The sequence below is a fragment of the Salvelinus namaycush genome, chromosome 31 (genome assembly GCF_016432855.1).
Source record: "Salvelinus namaycush isolate Seneca chromosome 31, SaNama_1.0, whole genome shotgun sequence".
Classification (NCBI taxonomy): domain Eukaryota; kingdom Metazoa; phylum Chordata; class Actinopteri; order Salmoniformes; family Salmonidae; genus Salvelinus; species Salvelinus namaycush.
The window spans coordinates 20,854,771-20,869,539 of NC_052337.1; the positions used below are offsets into that span (position 1 = coordinate 20,854,771).

The 14,769-nt window shown below is 44.1% G+C and overlaps 1 protein-coding gene across 1 annotated transcript; it reads right to left on the reverse strand.

Moving 5' to 3' along the window:
* Nucleotides 1-244: 244 nt before the first annotated feature.
* Nucleotides 245-3,981, reverse strand: LOC120025856 (tRNA pseudouridine synthase A-like). The gene is made up of 6 exons (XM_038970557.1): nucleotides 3,814-3,981; nucleotides 2,942-3,174; nucleotides 1,935-2,072; nucleotides 1,641-1,743; nucleotides 631-1,328; nucleotides 245-426 (listed from the first exon to the last, which is right to left on the reverse strand). Exons 2-6 carry the CDS (start codon nucleotides 3,140-3,142, stop codon nucleotides 388-390), a joined length of 1,179 nt encoding a protein of 392 aa, XP_038826485.1. The 5' UTR covers nucleotides 3,143-3,174; nucleotides 3,814-3,981; the 3' UTR covers nucleotides 245-387.
* Between the last annotated feature and the right edge of the window lie 10,788 nt (nucleotides 3,982-14,769).

Below are 14,769 nucleotides of genomic sequence, written 5' to 3' on the forward strand. Positions count from 1 at the left end.
CCTGGCCAAATATCTCAAATAAATATTCTAGCAGTACTGTAACAAATGTACTTCCATAATTTACATGTGACATTTCAAAACAAATCTGAAGCTTTATAAAATACCATCATTCCTATCATTGCATCCGGTCTTAGACCTACATCCCTTATCAAGCTGTGTTTGTTTCATGAAACACATCCAACTAACAAATCCTTACAAATAAAATGTGCTAAAGATTTTACTAGAAAGGATTCACACAATGGTATAAAAATAAGAAAAATGTTTATTAAAATGTCTTCTTTATTGAGTAAATCAGTGGCATTACTGACAATGCATTTCCATAGCAAAACAAAAGCTCATTCTTGAGATACAGCAAAGCAAAAGGTGTCTTTCCACTTGCCAGAGACTTCAAAGTGCAGAATCTGATCTATTACCCTCCTCATCATCCTGAAAATGGAAAATAGTTTTATGAGTTTCAAAAAAGCGAGGGTGATGGCACCTCCCAAAAACACAGCAGGTTTTATGAGGTCTGGGTGTTAAGTGCTTATAGTTGATGATTCATCTAATAATGTTAAACATTTTGTAGGACTTTAACAAAGAACCACTGATAATTGAACTGGCAAATATATAATTGTGTATTATTTCACCCACCTGCTCCCTATCCTTATCCTGAGCTCCTGTTGCAGTTGCCTCAAAGTCATGTATGGGCAGTGTGGCCATCCAGCTAGCCATGGACCCTTCCTGGCACTCTGTCTCCACAATGCTGGGGTAGATGTGCTCCTCCTTGAAAGCCAAGATGGCCTGCTCCTCTTCAGTCCACTCCAGGCACTCATGGAGGCCGTCCCCACCAAACCGCTTGTTGTACCTGTCAAAGTGCACCTTCTCCAGCACCAGGCCCAGCCCGGGGGCTTTGGGCACGTCCACTTTCTCCTCACCCCAGCTTCGCTTTAACACTTCGTCCCCCGAATATCCCTTCACCACAGCTATCACCAGGCCGATCATCTTCCGGATCTGATGCATCATGAAGCTCTGGCCACGCACAGTAATCTCTGCGAACTCTGCGCCGCCACGCACAAAGGGCTCGCCACAGGACATCTCTGTGATGTAGCGACGGGCGCTGGGGTCCCGTGCGGCCTTCTGAGAGGTGAAGTTGTGAAAGTTATGGGTGCCCTTGTAGCTGCCAAACAGCTGGTTTACTCTCTGCAGTGTCTCTGGCTCAAGGCGGAATGCAGCGGAATTCTTGGTGTAATAGTCCTTTGGGGAGAAGGCCACAGTGGGAAGCATGTAGGAGTATGTGCGGGCATCACAGCTGTTTTTAGAATTGAAGCCCCCAGTCACTCGTTTCAGACCTATAGAGACAAAAGATCACAAACGATGCAGAACAACATTGGTAACTAAACCGGTCTTGTCCTTAAAGTTTTCTTTTTGATATCAATTGTTTTTATTATATGTTCAAGCCAATAGGCAGAATAAACAGCATTGGACAAACAACATTGCATTGTCAGCGCATGTCCAACACATTTTCACATAACACCTTGAATCAATTACTTCCCAAAAGGGACCACCAAGACTTCCTAGTCTTTATACAAGAACCATAGGCTGCTTTGTGACGGTTTTAGGCTTGTCTCCAACACATTTGACAGGAAGCAGTGCGATCTCACCCAGCACTCTGATCTGTGGTGGAAGATTGGAGTTTATCTTTTCCATTACGTCTTCAATCATCCACAGTTTTAGAGAGACCACTTGACCTGCTGCAGAAACACCCTGACAGAAACAAATGAAGCTGATCACAAAGCAAGGTAATAACAATTAATTTGTGTTTGAGGCCACACAAAGTGTATGTCTTTTCCTGTGCATTTAATTTCTTCAGGTATAAAACAAATGTAAGGATACTTGCTCAAGGGATGCATTTGTGTAGACAGCAACAAAGCCTTTTCCATGCTTGCCTCCCATACCTTGTCTGTTCTCGCACATCTTTGGAACGACATTTTTTTCATGTCATCTCCATGGTTGTCTGGGATGCACCCAGACTTAATCAGTGCTGTGACCAGCTCATCCTCAATGGTTTTGAACTGGGAGGATCCAGCATTTCTCTGAAACACAAAACACAGCAAATTAAGTATACCGAACAAAAATCTAAAACGCAACATGCAACAATTTCAACGATTTTACTGAGTTACAATTCATATAAGGAAATCAGTCAATTGAAATAAGGGCCTAATCTATAGATTTCACATGACTCGACAGGGGCGCAGCCAAGGGTGGGCATAGGACCACCCACTGGGGAGCCAGGCCCAGCCAGGCCCAGCCAATCAGAATATATTTTCCCCCACAGAAGGGCATTATTACAGACAGAAATACTCCTGTTTCATCAGCTGTCTGGGTGATCAGCTGTCTTCACTTCCCTCAAGTGAAGATGCCAGATGTGGAGGTCCTGGGCTAGTGCGGTTGTGAGGCCGGTTGGACGCATTGCCAATGGTAGCGAAATTAACATGAAAATTCTCTGGCAACAGCTCTGGTGGACATTCCTGCAGTCAGCATGCTAATTGCACGATCCCTCAAAACCTGAGACATCTGTGGCATTGTGTTGTGCGACAAAAATGCACAGTTTTGAGTGGCCTTTTATTGTCGCTAGCACAAGGTGCACCTGTGTAATGATCATACGTTTAATACGTTTCTTGATATGCTACACCTGTCAGGTGGATGGATTATCTTGGCAAAAGAGAAATGCTCACTAATACGTTTGTAAACAAATTTGTTCACAAAATTTGAGAGAAATACATTTTTTGTCCGTATGGAAAATTTCTGGGATCTTTTATTTCAGCTCATGTAAAATGTTGGTCCCATGTTTCATGTTGAGTTTATATTTTTGTTCAGTATATTTAGAAAGCTGCACCTAAATGGAGGACTAGCTATTTTTATTAAAACATCCCTTTATGAAAAGATTAAGATCAATACCAACCTGCATACCGTAGTAACCTTTGCCTGAATATGCCAAAAGCAGGACCACTTTTCTTTTGGGGTGTTTCCTCTCGTTGCCAGTCAGTTCTACAGACTTCAGCTTCTTTCTGATGTGTCCATTCTCACCCGACTCTCCATTTCCTTCCTCCACTCGTTTCAGTGGCTTGATCAGCATATTTCCTGACCCTTCTTCACTCATCATCCACCGGATCCCTGCACACTTGTAAAACCAACCTGGTGAAAACACAGATAGCTAGTTAAAGGGATAGTATTGGGAGTGAGTTTAGAGCTAGTTTCCACCCTGTTCCTTTCACCTAATAAATCACTTCATATCTAAAAAATCCTATCTGAGAAGGGGAGTGAAGGAGACCAGAACGGAGGGAACAAAATTCTGGAATGAAATCCAGCCGTGGGCTTAAGGCTGAAATCGATACCTAGCCCCTTATCCCTAGGTACTCTAGAATCACTAGAGGTAACATAACCAATCATTTCAGATCTACATGACTACCTGCCTGGAGGAGGAGCTAATGGTCATCATTACATGAACGTTTACTAACATTAGAACACCACAACAATATGGATTCTCTTAATTTGACTTTCTTCAAAATTCAAAATTAAGTTTACTGTTGCTTCTGATACGCAACACTGGTGGACAAATGTTCATCATTTCTCAAGTGTTCATTTAATGACATATGATCATGTTTTCAGTTCTGAAGATCTAAATAGGAGCCAGCTAGCTATCGTTACCGATTCAGCTAGGCAAACTAGCTTCATCACACAACAAATACAAATTGCCTATGGTTTGCTACCTAGCCAGCTAACTAGCTACCATGACCAGCAATAAATAGGAAAAATCCTTTGCAGGAGACTCACGTGTGATCCACAAAAAAATCGTTAAATACACGTCTTGCTTATAGCACAACTTTGGCAGTTAATCCATTTACGACAGCTGTACAATCTGAAACAAAAATGAAAGAAACCCTTTACAAGCTAGATAGCTATCACTGCAGGCAGCAACAGCGACACACATGGGCAAAATCAACTTTGACCTTCTCCTTCTTCTTCTATGATATAATGGCGGTTACGCAAACAAACGTTAAAGGTGCATGTCGCCACTAACTGTGCTGGAGTGTGTGGTCAATCACGGTTTACAACATAAGCTCCACATTTCTAAATCCTTCTACCTGACTCAGTACTTCTGAGAAAAAAAAGAGCCCTACTAACTTCTAAAATCCCTTTCCAAACTCAATAACCATAGCCTTTCACCTCTCTTCAACATACAACAATATAACATGTTCCACCATTTCATCTACCATACACTCCAGACACAAACCATTCACATGCTTGCCAACCAGATGTGATGATGATTTCAAGCCATATTACAACCCGTGTTGTGATAATTGCGTTGTTTGCTCTATAACCTGTTAATTCCTATGCCTTGTGACCATGATATATAGGCCTAAAGGCCAAGACAATAAGAAGACACAGTGGCAGAATAAATTCAACCACATCTTCGTTCTATCACAAAACCGGATAGTAACCTCTGTCCAGTGAAGTACACAAAGAATATTGCATGTACAGTAACAGACCGTTACATGACCTACATCATGGTCAAGCAAGTTAATGTATCTGACATGTGCAGACCACTAAACAACTATTAATTTAGAACAACAGACAGTTACCGCAAGTCGCATAGAAAACAGGAACTGCCTCCACTATTCTAAGACCATTTCAACTTCAACATTTCAACATCCACAAATCACCTCTGCTTAGTCTAATACAGTCACAACTAAAAGATACCAAAAACAATTTAGTCCAATCAACATAAGCTAAATATGATGTGGCTGTCCATGGTTCTGATTTCTGTTTGAGTGCGCATGTGTGTGTGCGTGCACATGCGTTTGTGCAAGTAGAAAAACATGTTGACTCACCCTACTTATAGAGAAACACCAATGCCAACCTCCTCTCTTTCAAGTTGACAAAACGGTCTATCACTCTGTCATGCAGTAAAGTATTTATTTTTTATTGTCCTAGGCTGACCTGGCTAAAATGCTTGCTCGCTAGCCTAACTTCCATTCATGGGCAACGTTAGCTAGTTAACATTAGCCTTCTACATCTAGCTACAAAGTGAACTTCCATCCTCTCAGGCCAGGGGCACAACAATGTATGACATAATGGTTGGATCAGAATTGGCATTATAATCATTGGCCAGTACAGAGGATAAAGTAAAAGCACAAGTCCAAATCCCTTTCTCCATCCATGGCTAATTTAGGAAAGGGCCAATTTTAGCTAGCTGGCTAGCTAACCACCAGAGGACAACAACACAACGAGATAGAACAACAAGTTTTTCTGTTAATGACGAATGATCTCAATGGGATTTGATATGACTGATGCCAAATCCAAGTTGGCTTCCCTTGACACTTTATTTTGGTGCACCAGGACCATTCACAGTTGAGATCGCTCAGTTTAGCTCAACGCTGGATGGCTATTTATTTATAGTTTTTTTGTCAAGGGAGGCCAGATGCTCACTGGCTTCCCTTCCCTTCAATGCTATGGGCAGCAACAATGTCATACTTGTTTGGTCCCAGACAACATCAGATAGATGGCCTACACATAGAGAGAGAGAGGGGCGCTGTTTCGCTCGCTCGGATGCTTTGTCCTGTGAGATACAGTATTCATGGATGCCAAGGAGACATTCAAATCAAATCAAATCAAATTTTATTTGTCACATACACATGGTTAGCAGATGATAATGTGAGTGTAGCGAAATGCTTGTGCTTCTAGTTCCGACAATGCAGTAATAACCAACGAGTAATCTAACCTAACAACTTCACAACTACTACCTTATACACACAAGTGTAAAGGGATAAAGAATATGTACATAAGGATATATGAATGAGTGATGGTACAGAACGGCATAGGCAAGATGCAGTAGATGGTATAGAGTACAGTATATACATATGAGATGAGTAATGTAGGGTATATAAACATAAAGTGTCATAGTTTAAAGTGGCTAGTGATACATGTATTACATAAAGATGGCAAGATGCAGTAGATGATATAGAGTACAGTATATACATATACATATGAGATGAGTAATGTAGGGTATGTAAACATTATATTAAGTGGCATTGTTTAAAGTGGCTAGTGATACATTTTTACATAAATTTCCATCAATTCCCATTATTAAAGTGGCTGGAGTTGAGTCAGTATGTTGGCAGCGGCCACTAAATGTTAGTGGTGGCTGTTTAATAGTCTGATGGCCTTGAGATAGAAGCTGTTTTTCAGTCTCTCGGTCCCTGCTTTGATGCACCTGTACTGACCTCGCCTTCTGGATGATAGCGGGGTGAACAGGCAGTGGCTCGGGTGGTTGTTGTCCTTGATGATCTTTATGGCCTTCCTGTGACATCGGGTGGTGTAGGTGTCCTGGAGGGCAGGTAGTTTGCCCCCGGTGATGTGTTGTGCAGACCTCACTATCCTCTGGAGAGCCTTACGGTTGTGGGCGGAGCAGTTGCCATACCAGGCGGTGATACAGCCCGACAGGATGCTCTCGATTGTGCATCTGTAGAAGTTTGTGAGTGCTTTTGGTGACAAGCAGAATTTCTTCAGCCTCCTGAGGTTGAAGAGGCGCTGCTGCGCCTTCTTCACAACGCTGTCTGTGTGGGTGGACCAATTCAGTTTGTCCGTGATGTGTACACCGAGGAACTTAAAACTTACTACCCTCTCCACTACTGTCCCGTCGATGTGGATAGGGGGGTGCTCCCTCTGCTGTTTCCTGAAGTCCACAATCATTTCCTTTGTTTTGTTGACGTTGAGTGTGAGGTTATTTTCCTGACACCACACTCCGAGGGCCCTCACCTCCTCCCTGTAGGCCGTCTCGTCGTTGTTGGTAATCAAGCCTACCACTGTAGTGTCGTCCGCAAACTTGATGATTGAGTTGGAGGCGTGCATGGCCACGCAGTCGTGGGTGAACAGGGAGTACAGGAGAGGGCTCAGAACGCACCCTTGTGGGGCCCCAGTGTTGAGGATCAGCGGGGTGGAGATGTTGTTACCTACCCTTACCACCTGGGGGCGGCCCGTCAGGAAGTCCAGTACCCAGTTGCACAGGGCGGGGTCGAGACCCAGGGTTTGGAGGGTACTATGGTGTTAAATGCTGAGCTGTAGTCAATGAACAGCATTCTCACATAGGTATTCCTCTTGTCCAGATGGGTTAGGGCAGTGTGCAGTGTGGTTGCGATTGCGTCGTCTGTGGACCTATTGGGTCGGTAAGCAAATTGGAGTGGGTCTAGGGTGTCAGGTAGGGTGGAGGTGATATGGTCCTTGACTAGTCTCATTTCCTTGGCATCCATGAATACACGCCACTGCCACCAACCTTTCTTTGGAGGGCATATACAGTGCATTCGGAAAGTATACAGACCCCTTGACTCTTTCCACATTTTGTTACACCCTTATTCTAAAATTGAATAAATTGTTATTTCTTTCCCCCTCATAAATGTACACACAATACCCACAATGACAAAGCAAAAACAGGTTTTTAGAAATGTTTGCAAATATATAAAACAAATACTGAAATGTCACATTTACATAAGTACTAAGACCCTTTACTCAGTACTTTGTTGAAGCACCTTTGGCAGCGATTACACCCTCGAGTCTTCTTGGGTATGACGCTACAAGCTTGGCACAGATGTATTTGGGGAGTTTCTTCTCTGCAGATCCTCTCAAGCTCTGTCAGGTTGGATGGGAAGCGTCACTGCACAGCTATTTTCAGATCTCTCCCGAGATATTCGATCGGGTTCAAGTCCGGGCTCTGGTTGGGCCACTCAAGAACATTCAGAGACTTGTCCCGAAGCCACTCCTGCATTGTCTTGGCTGTGTGCTTAGGGTCGTTGTCCTGTTGGAAGATGAACCTTCGCCCCAGTCTGAGGTCCTGAGCGCACTGGAGCAGGTTTTCATCAAGGATCTCTCTGTACTCTCTGTATCTTTCCCTCGATCCTGATTAGTCTCCCAGTCCCTACTGCTGAAGAACATCCCCACAGCAGGATGCTGCCACCACCATGCTTCACCGTAGGGATGGTGCCAGGTTTCCTCCAGATGTGACGCTTGGCATTCATGCCAAAGAGTTGAATCTTGGTTTCATCAGACCAGAGAATCTTGTTTCTCATGGTCTGAGAGTCCTTTAGATGCCTTTTGGCAAACTCCAAGTGGGCTGTCATGTGCCTTTTACTGAGGAATGGCTTCTGTCTGGCCACTGTACCATAAAGGCCTGAATGGTGGAGTGCTGCAGAGATGGTTGCCCTTCCGGAAGGGTCTCCCATCTCCACAGAGGAACTCTGGAGCTCTGTCAGAGTGACCATCGGATTCTTGGTCACCTCCCTGACCAAGGCCCTTCTCCCCTGATTGCTCAGTTTGGCCCGGGTGGCCAGCTCTAGGAAGAGTCTTGGTGGTTCCAAACTTCTTCTATATAAGAATGATGGAGGCCACTGTGTTCTTTGGGACCTTTAATGCTGCAGAAATATGTTGGTACCCTTCCCCAGATCTGTGCCTCAACACAATCCTGTCTCGGAGGTCTACAGACAAATCCTTCAAACTCATGGCTTGGTTTTTGCACTGTCAACTGTGGGACCTTATCTAGACAGGTGTGTGCCTTTCCAAATCATGTCCAATCAATTGAATTTACCACCGGTCAACTCCAATCAAGTTGTAGAAACATCTCAAGGATGATCAATGGAAACAGGATGAACCTGAGCACAATTTCGAGTCTCATAGCAAAGGGTCTAAATATTTATGTAAATACATTTTCTTTTGGTTTTATTTTTAATACATTTGCAAAAATTCTAAAAACCTGTTTTCGCTTTGTCATTATGGGGTATTGTGTGTAGTTTGATGAGGGGAATAAATAATTTAATCCATTTTAGAATAAGGCTGTAACGTAACAAAATGTTTAAAAAGTCAAGGGGTCTGAATACTTTAAGAATGCACTGTAAATGCCGGCCCTTGAGCTCAGAGTCCCATGTCTTCTGCCACACGTATCAAAATGGCTCTGATCTTACCCTTGGCCTCACCTCTACCCAGTGGAACATGAATGTCAATAATATCTCGTTTTAAAGCAATTTTGGCTATCTGGTCTACAATTTCATTCCCTTCCTCACCCAAATGGGATGGGAACCAGCAGTTTATCACTACTACACAGTCTCTCGATTCTCCATAATAACATTAATGCCTCCAATAGTAGGTCACTCCTATTACATTTTCCAGATGAAAAACTATTCAACACAGACAGGGAATCAGAGCAGACTATAATTCTGACAGGTTGAGCGTCCTAGACTTACTGGAGGGCAACTACTACCGCCAACAGTTAAACTGAGTATACTGACAGTTCATGTTAGTCTTCTACATATCTGCACATCAAATTCAGGAATGTAAACACCTGCTCCTCTGTGCCCACTATCTGGGTCCTTGGATCTGTCTGTGAAAATCCATAAAAAATTTGACCAATGTATTGTCAACCAGTTTCCCTATGTCACTAACCAATCTTTTCTTTTCTTTACCATTGTTAGATCAACAGGATTGGACCGCCTTTTCCTGTAGAACACGATCACCTTCTTTGTCTTGCTCACATTAAGGGAGAGGTTGTTGTCCTGGCACCACACTGCCAGGTCTCTGACCTCCTTATAGGCTGTCTCGTCGTTGCCAGTGATCAGGTTTACCACTGTTGTGTTGTCAGCAAACTTAATGATGGTGTTGGAGTCATGTTTGGCCACGCAGTCATGGGTGAACAAGGAGTACAGGAGGGGACTAAGCATGCACCCCTGAGGGGCTCCAGTGTTGAGGATCAGCGTGGCAGACGTGTTGTTGCCTACCGTTACCACCTGGGGTGGCCCATCAGGAAGTCCAGGATCCAGTTAAAGAGGGAGGTGTTTAGTCCCAGGGTCCTTAGCATAGTGATGAGCTGTAGTCAATGAACAGCATTCTCACATAGGTGTTCCTTTTGTCCAGGTGGTAAAGGGCAGTGTGGAGTGCGAATGAGATTGCGTCATCTGTGGATCTGTTTGGGTGGTATGCGATTTGGAGTGGGTCTAGCATTTCCGGGATGATGGAGTTGATGTGAGCCATGCCCAGCCTTTCAAAGCACTTCATGGCTACAAATGTGAGCGCTATGGGCCGGTAATCATTTAGACAGGTTGCCTTCGCTTTCTTGGGCACAGTGACTACGGTGGTCTGCTTGAAACATGTAGGTATTACAGACTCGGTCAGGGAGAGGTTGAAAATATCAGTGAAGACACTTGCCAGTTGGTACGAGCATGAGTACACGTCCTTGTAATCCATCTGCCCCCGCGGCTTTGTGAATGTTGACCTGTTTAAAGATCTTGCTCACATCGTCTACGGAAAGCGTGATCACACAGTTGGAACAGCTTGCTTGCTTCAGTGTTGCTTGCCTCGATGCAAGCATAAAAGGCATTTAGCTCGTCTGGGAGGCTCACGCCATTGGGCAGCTTACAGCTGTGTTTCCCTTTGTAGTCCATAATAGTTTGCAAGCCCTGCCACATCCGACGAGCGTCAGAGCCGGTGTAGTAGGATTCAATCTTAGTCCTGTATTGATGCTTTGCCTGTTTGATGGTTCATCTGAGGGCATAGCGGGATTTCTTATAAGCGCCAGGATTAGTGTCCCGCTCCTTGAAAGCAGCAGCTCTAGCCTTTAGCTAGGTGAGAATGTTGCCTGTAATCCATGGCTTCTGGTTGGGAAATGTATGTACGGTCACTGTGGGGACGACGTCATCAATGCACTTATTGATGAAGCCGGTGACTAAGGTGGTATGCTCCTCAATGCCATTGGATGAATCGCGGAACATATTCACAGCTCGGGTATTTGAGATAGGGTGCAGGCCAGGCAGCAGGCTGTGAGCCAGCCTGCCAGCTTAGTGGAGTCTGCCACTAGCACAGTCAGTGTAGTCAGCTCAGCTATACCCATTGAGACCGTGTCCGTGCCTCAATCTACGTTGGGCAAATCTAAAAATGGATGTGTTCGCCTGAGCACTGGAATAAAGACCTCCTCCATTCCTGTCATTATTGAAAAAGATTGTGATATCTCACATCTCAAAATAGGCCTGCTTAATGTTAGATCCCTCACTTCCAAGGCAGTTAAAGTCAATCAACTAATCACTGATCATAATTTTGATGTGATTGGCCTGACTGAAACATGGCTTAATCCTAATGAATTTAGTGTGTTAAATGAGGCCTCACCTCCTGGTTACACTAGTGACCATATCCCCCGCGCATCCCGCAAAGGCGGAGGTGTTGCTAACATTTACAATAGCAAATTTCAATTCACAAAAAAAACCGACCGCATTTTCGTCTTTTGAGCTTCTAGTCATGAAATCTATGCAGCCTACTCAATCACTTTTTATAGCTACTGTTTACAGGCCTCCTGGGCCATATACAGCGTTCCTCACTGAGTTCCCTGAATTCCTATAGGACCTTGTAGTCATGGCAGACAATATTCACATTTTTGGTGACTTTAATATTCACATGGAAAATTCCACAGACCCACTCCAAAAGGCTTTCGGAGCCATCATCGACTCAGTGGGTTTTGTCCAACATGTCTCCGGACCTACTCACTGCCACAGTCATACTCTGGACCTAGTTTTGTCCCAAGGAATAAATGTTGTCGATCTTAATGTTTTTCCTCATAATCCTGGACTATCGGACCACCATTTTATTACGTTTGCAATCGCAACAAATAATCTGCTCAGACCCCAACCAAGGATCATCAAAAGCCGTGCTATAAATTCTCGGACAACCCAAAGATTCCTAGATGCCCTTCCAGACTCCCTCCACCTACCCAAGGACATCAGAGAACAAAAAACAGTTAACAACCTAACTGAGGAACTCAATTTAATATTGCGCAATACCCTAGATACAGTCGCACCCCTAAAAACAAAAAACATTTTTCATAAGAAACTAGCTCCCTGGTGTACAGAAAATATCCGAGCTCTAAAGCAAGCTTCCAGAAAATTGGAACGGAAACGGAGCGACACCAAACTGGAAGTCTTCCGACTAGCTTGGAAAGACAGTACCGTGCAGTATCGAAGAGCCCTCACTGCTGCTCGATCATCCTATTTTTCCAACTTAATTGAGGAAAATAAGAACAATCCAAAATATATTTTTGATACTGTTGCAAAGCTAACTAAAAAGCAGCATTCCCCAAGAGAGGATGGCTTTCACTTCAGCAGTGATAAACTTCTTTGACAAAAAGGATCATTAGAAAGCAAATTACGAACTCCTCTTTAAATCTGCGTATTCCTCCAAAGCTCAGTTGTCCTGAGTCTGCACAAGACTGCCAGGACCTAGGATCAAGGGAGACACTCAAGTTTTTTAATACTATATCTCTTGACACATTGATGAGAATAATCATGGCCTTCAAACCTTCAAGCTGCATACTGGACCCTATTCCAACTAAAGTACTGAAAGAGCTGCTTCCTGTGCTTGGCTCTCCTATGTTGAACATAATAAACGGCTCTTTATCCACCAGATGTGTACCAAACTCACTAAAAGTGGCAGTAGTAAAGCCTCTCTTGAAAAAGTCAAACCTTGACCCAGAAAATATAAAAACTATTGGCCTATATGGAATCTCCCATTCCTCTCAAAAATGTTTGAAAAAGCTGTTGCGCAGCAACTCACTGCCTTCCGGAAGACAAACAATGTATACAAAACGCTTCAGTCTGGTTTTAGACCCCAACATAGCACTGAGACTGCACTGGTAAATTACATTTTAATGGCGTCAGACCGAGGCTCTGCATCTGTCCTCGTGCTCCTAGACCTTAGTGCTGCTTTTGATACCATCAATCACCACATTCTTTTGGAGAGACTGGAAACCCAAATTGGTCTACACGGACAAGTTCTGGCCTGGCTTAGATCTTATCTGTCGGAAAGATATCAGTTTGTCTCTGTAGATGGTTTGTCCTCTGACAAATCAACTGTAAATTTCGGTGGTCCTCAAGGCTCCGTTTTAGGACCACTATTGTTTTCACTAAATATTGTACCTCTTGGTGATGTCATTTGGAATGTTAACTTTCACTTCTATGTGGATGACACACAGCTTTACATTTTAATGAAACACGATGAAGCCCCATAATTGCCCTCCCTGGAAGCCTGTGTTTCAGACATAAGGAAGTGGATGGTGTCAAATGTTCTACTTTTAAACTCGGACAAAACAGAGATGCTAGTTCTAGGTCCCAGGAAACAAAGAGATCTTCTGTTGAATCTGACAATTAATCTTGATGGCTGTACAGTCGTCTCAAATAAAAACTGAAGGACCTCGGCATTACTCTGGACCCTGATCTCTCTTTTGACGAACATATCAAGACTGTTTCAAGGACAGCTTTTGTCCATCTATGTAAAATTGCAATAATCAGAAACTTTCTGTCCAAAAATGATGCAGAAAAATTAATCCATGCTTTTGTCACTTCTAGGTTAGACTACTGCAATGCTCTACTTTCCGGCTACCCGGATAAAGCACTAAATAAACTTCAGTTAGTGCTAAACACAGCTGCTAGAATCTTGACTAGAACCCAAAAATTTGATCATATTACTCCAGTGCTAGCCTCTCTACATGGGCTTCCTGTTAAGGCTAGGGATGATTTCAAGGTTTTACTGCTAACCTACAAAGCATTACATGGGCTTGCTACCTATCTTTCCGATTTGGTCCTGCCGTACATACCTACACGTACGCTACGGTCACAAGACAAAGGCCTCCTTACTGTCCATAGAATTTCTAAGCAAACAGCTGGAGGCAGGGCTTTCTCTTATAGAGCTCCATTGTTATGGAATGGTCTGCCTATCCATGTGAGAGACGCAGACTCGGTCTCGACCTTTAAGTCTTTATTGAAGACTCATCTCTTCAGTAGGTCCTATGATTGAGTGGTCTGGCCCAGGAGTGTGAAGGTGAACGGAAAGGTACTGGAGCAACGAACCGCCCTTGCTGTCTCTGCCTGGTCGGTTCCCCTCTCTCCACTGGGATTCTCTGCCTCAAACCATATTACAGGGGCTGAGTCACTGGCTTACTGGTGCTCTTCCATGCCATCCCTAGGAGGGGTGCGTCACTTGAGTGGGTTGAGTCACTGACGTGATCTTCCTGTCCGGGTTGGCGCCCCCCTTGGGTTCGTGCCGTGGGGGAGATCTGCGTGGGCTATACTCGGCCTTGTCTCAGGATGGTAAGTTGGTGGTTGAAGATATCTCTCTAGTGGTGTGGGGGCTGTGCTTTGGCAAAGTGGGTGGGGTTATATCCTGCCTGTTTGGCCTTGTACGGGGGTATCGTCAGACAGTGTCTCCCGACCCCTCCTGTCTCAGCCTCCAATATTTATGCTGCAATAGCTTATGTGTCGGGGGGCTAGGGTCAGTCTGTTATATCTGGAGTATTTCTCCTGTCTTATCCGGTAACCTGTATGACTTTAAGAATGCTCTCTCTAATTCTCTCTCTCTTTTTCTCTTTCTTTTTCTCTTTCTTTCTTTCTTTCTTTCTTTCTTTCTTTCTTTCTTTCTTTCTTTCTTTCTTTCTTTCTCTCGGAGGACCTGAGCCCTAGGACCATGCCTCAGGACTACCTGGCCTGAAGACTCCTTGCTGTCCCCAATCCACCTGGTTGTGCTGCTGCTCCAGTTTCAACTGTTCTGCTTGCGGCTATGGAACCCTGACCGGTTCACCGGACTTGCTACCTTGTCCCAGACCTGCTGTTTTCAACTCTCTAGAGACAGCAGGAGTGGTAGAGATACTCCGAATGATTGGCTATGAAAAGCCAACTGACATTTACTCCTGAGGTGCTGACCTGTTGCACC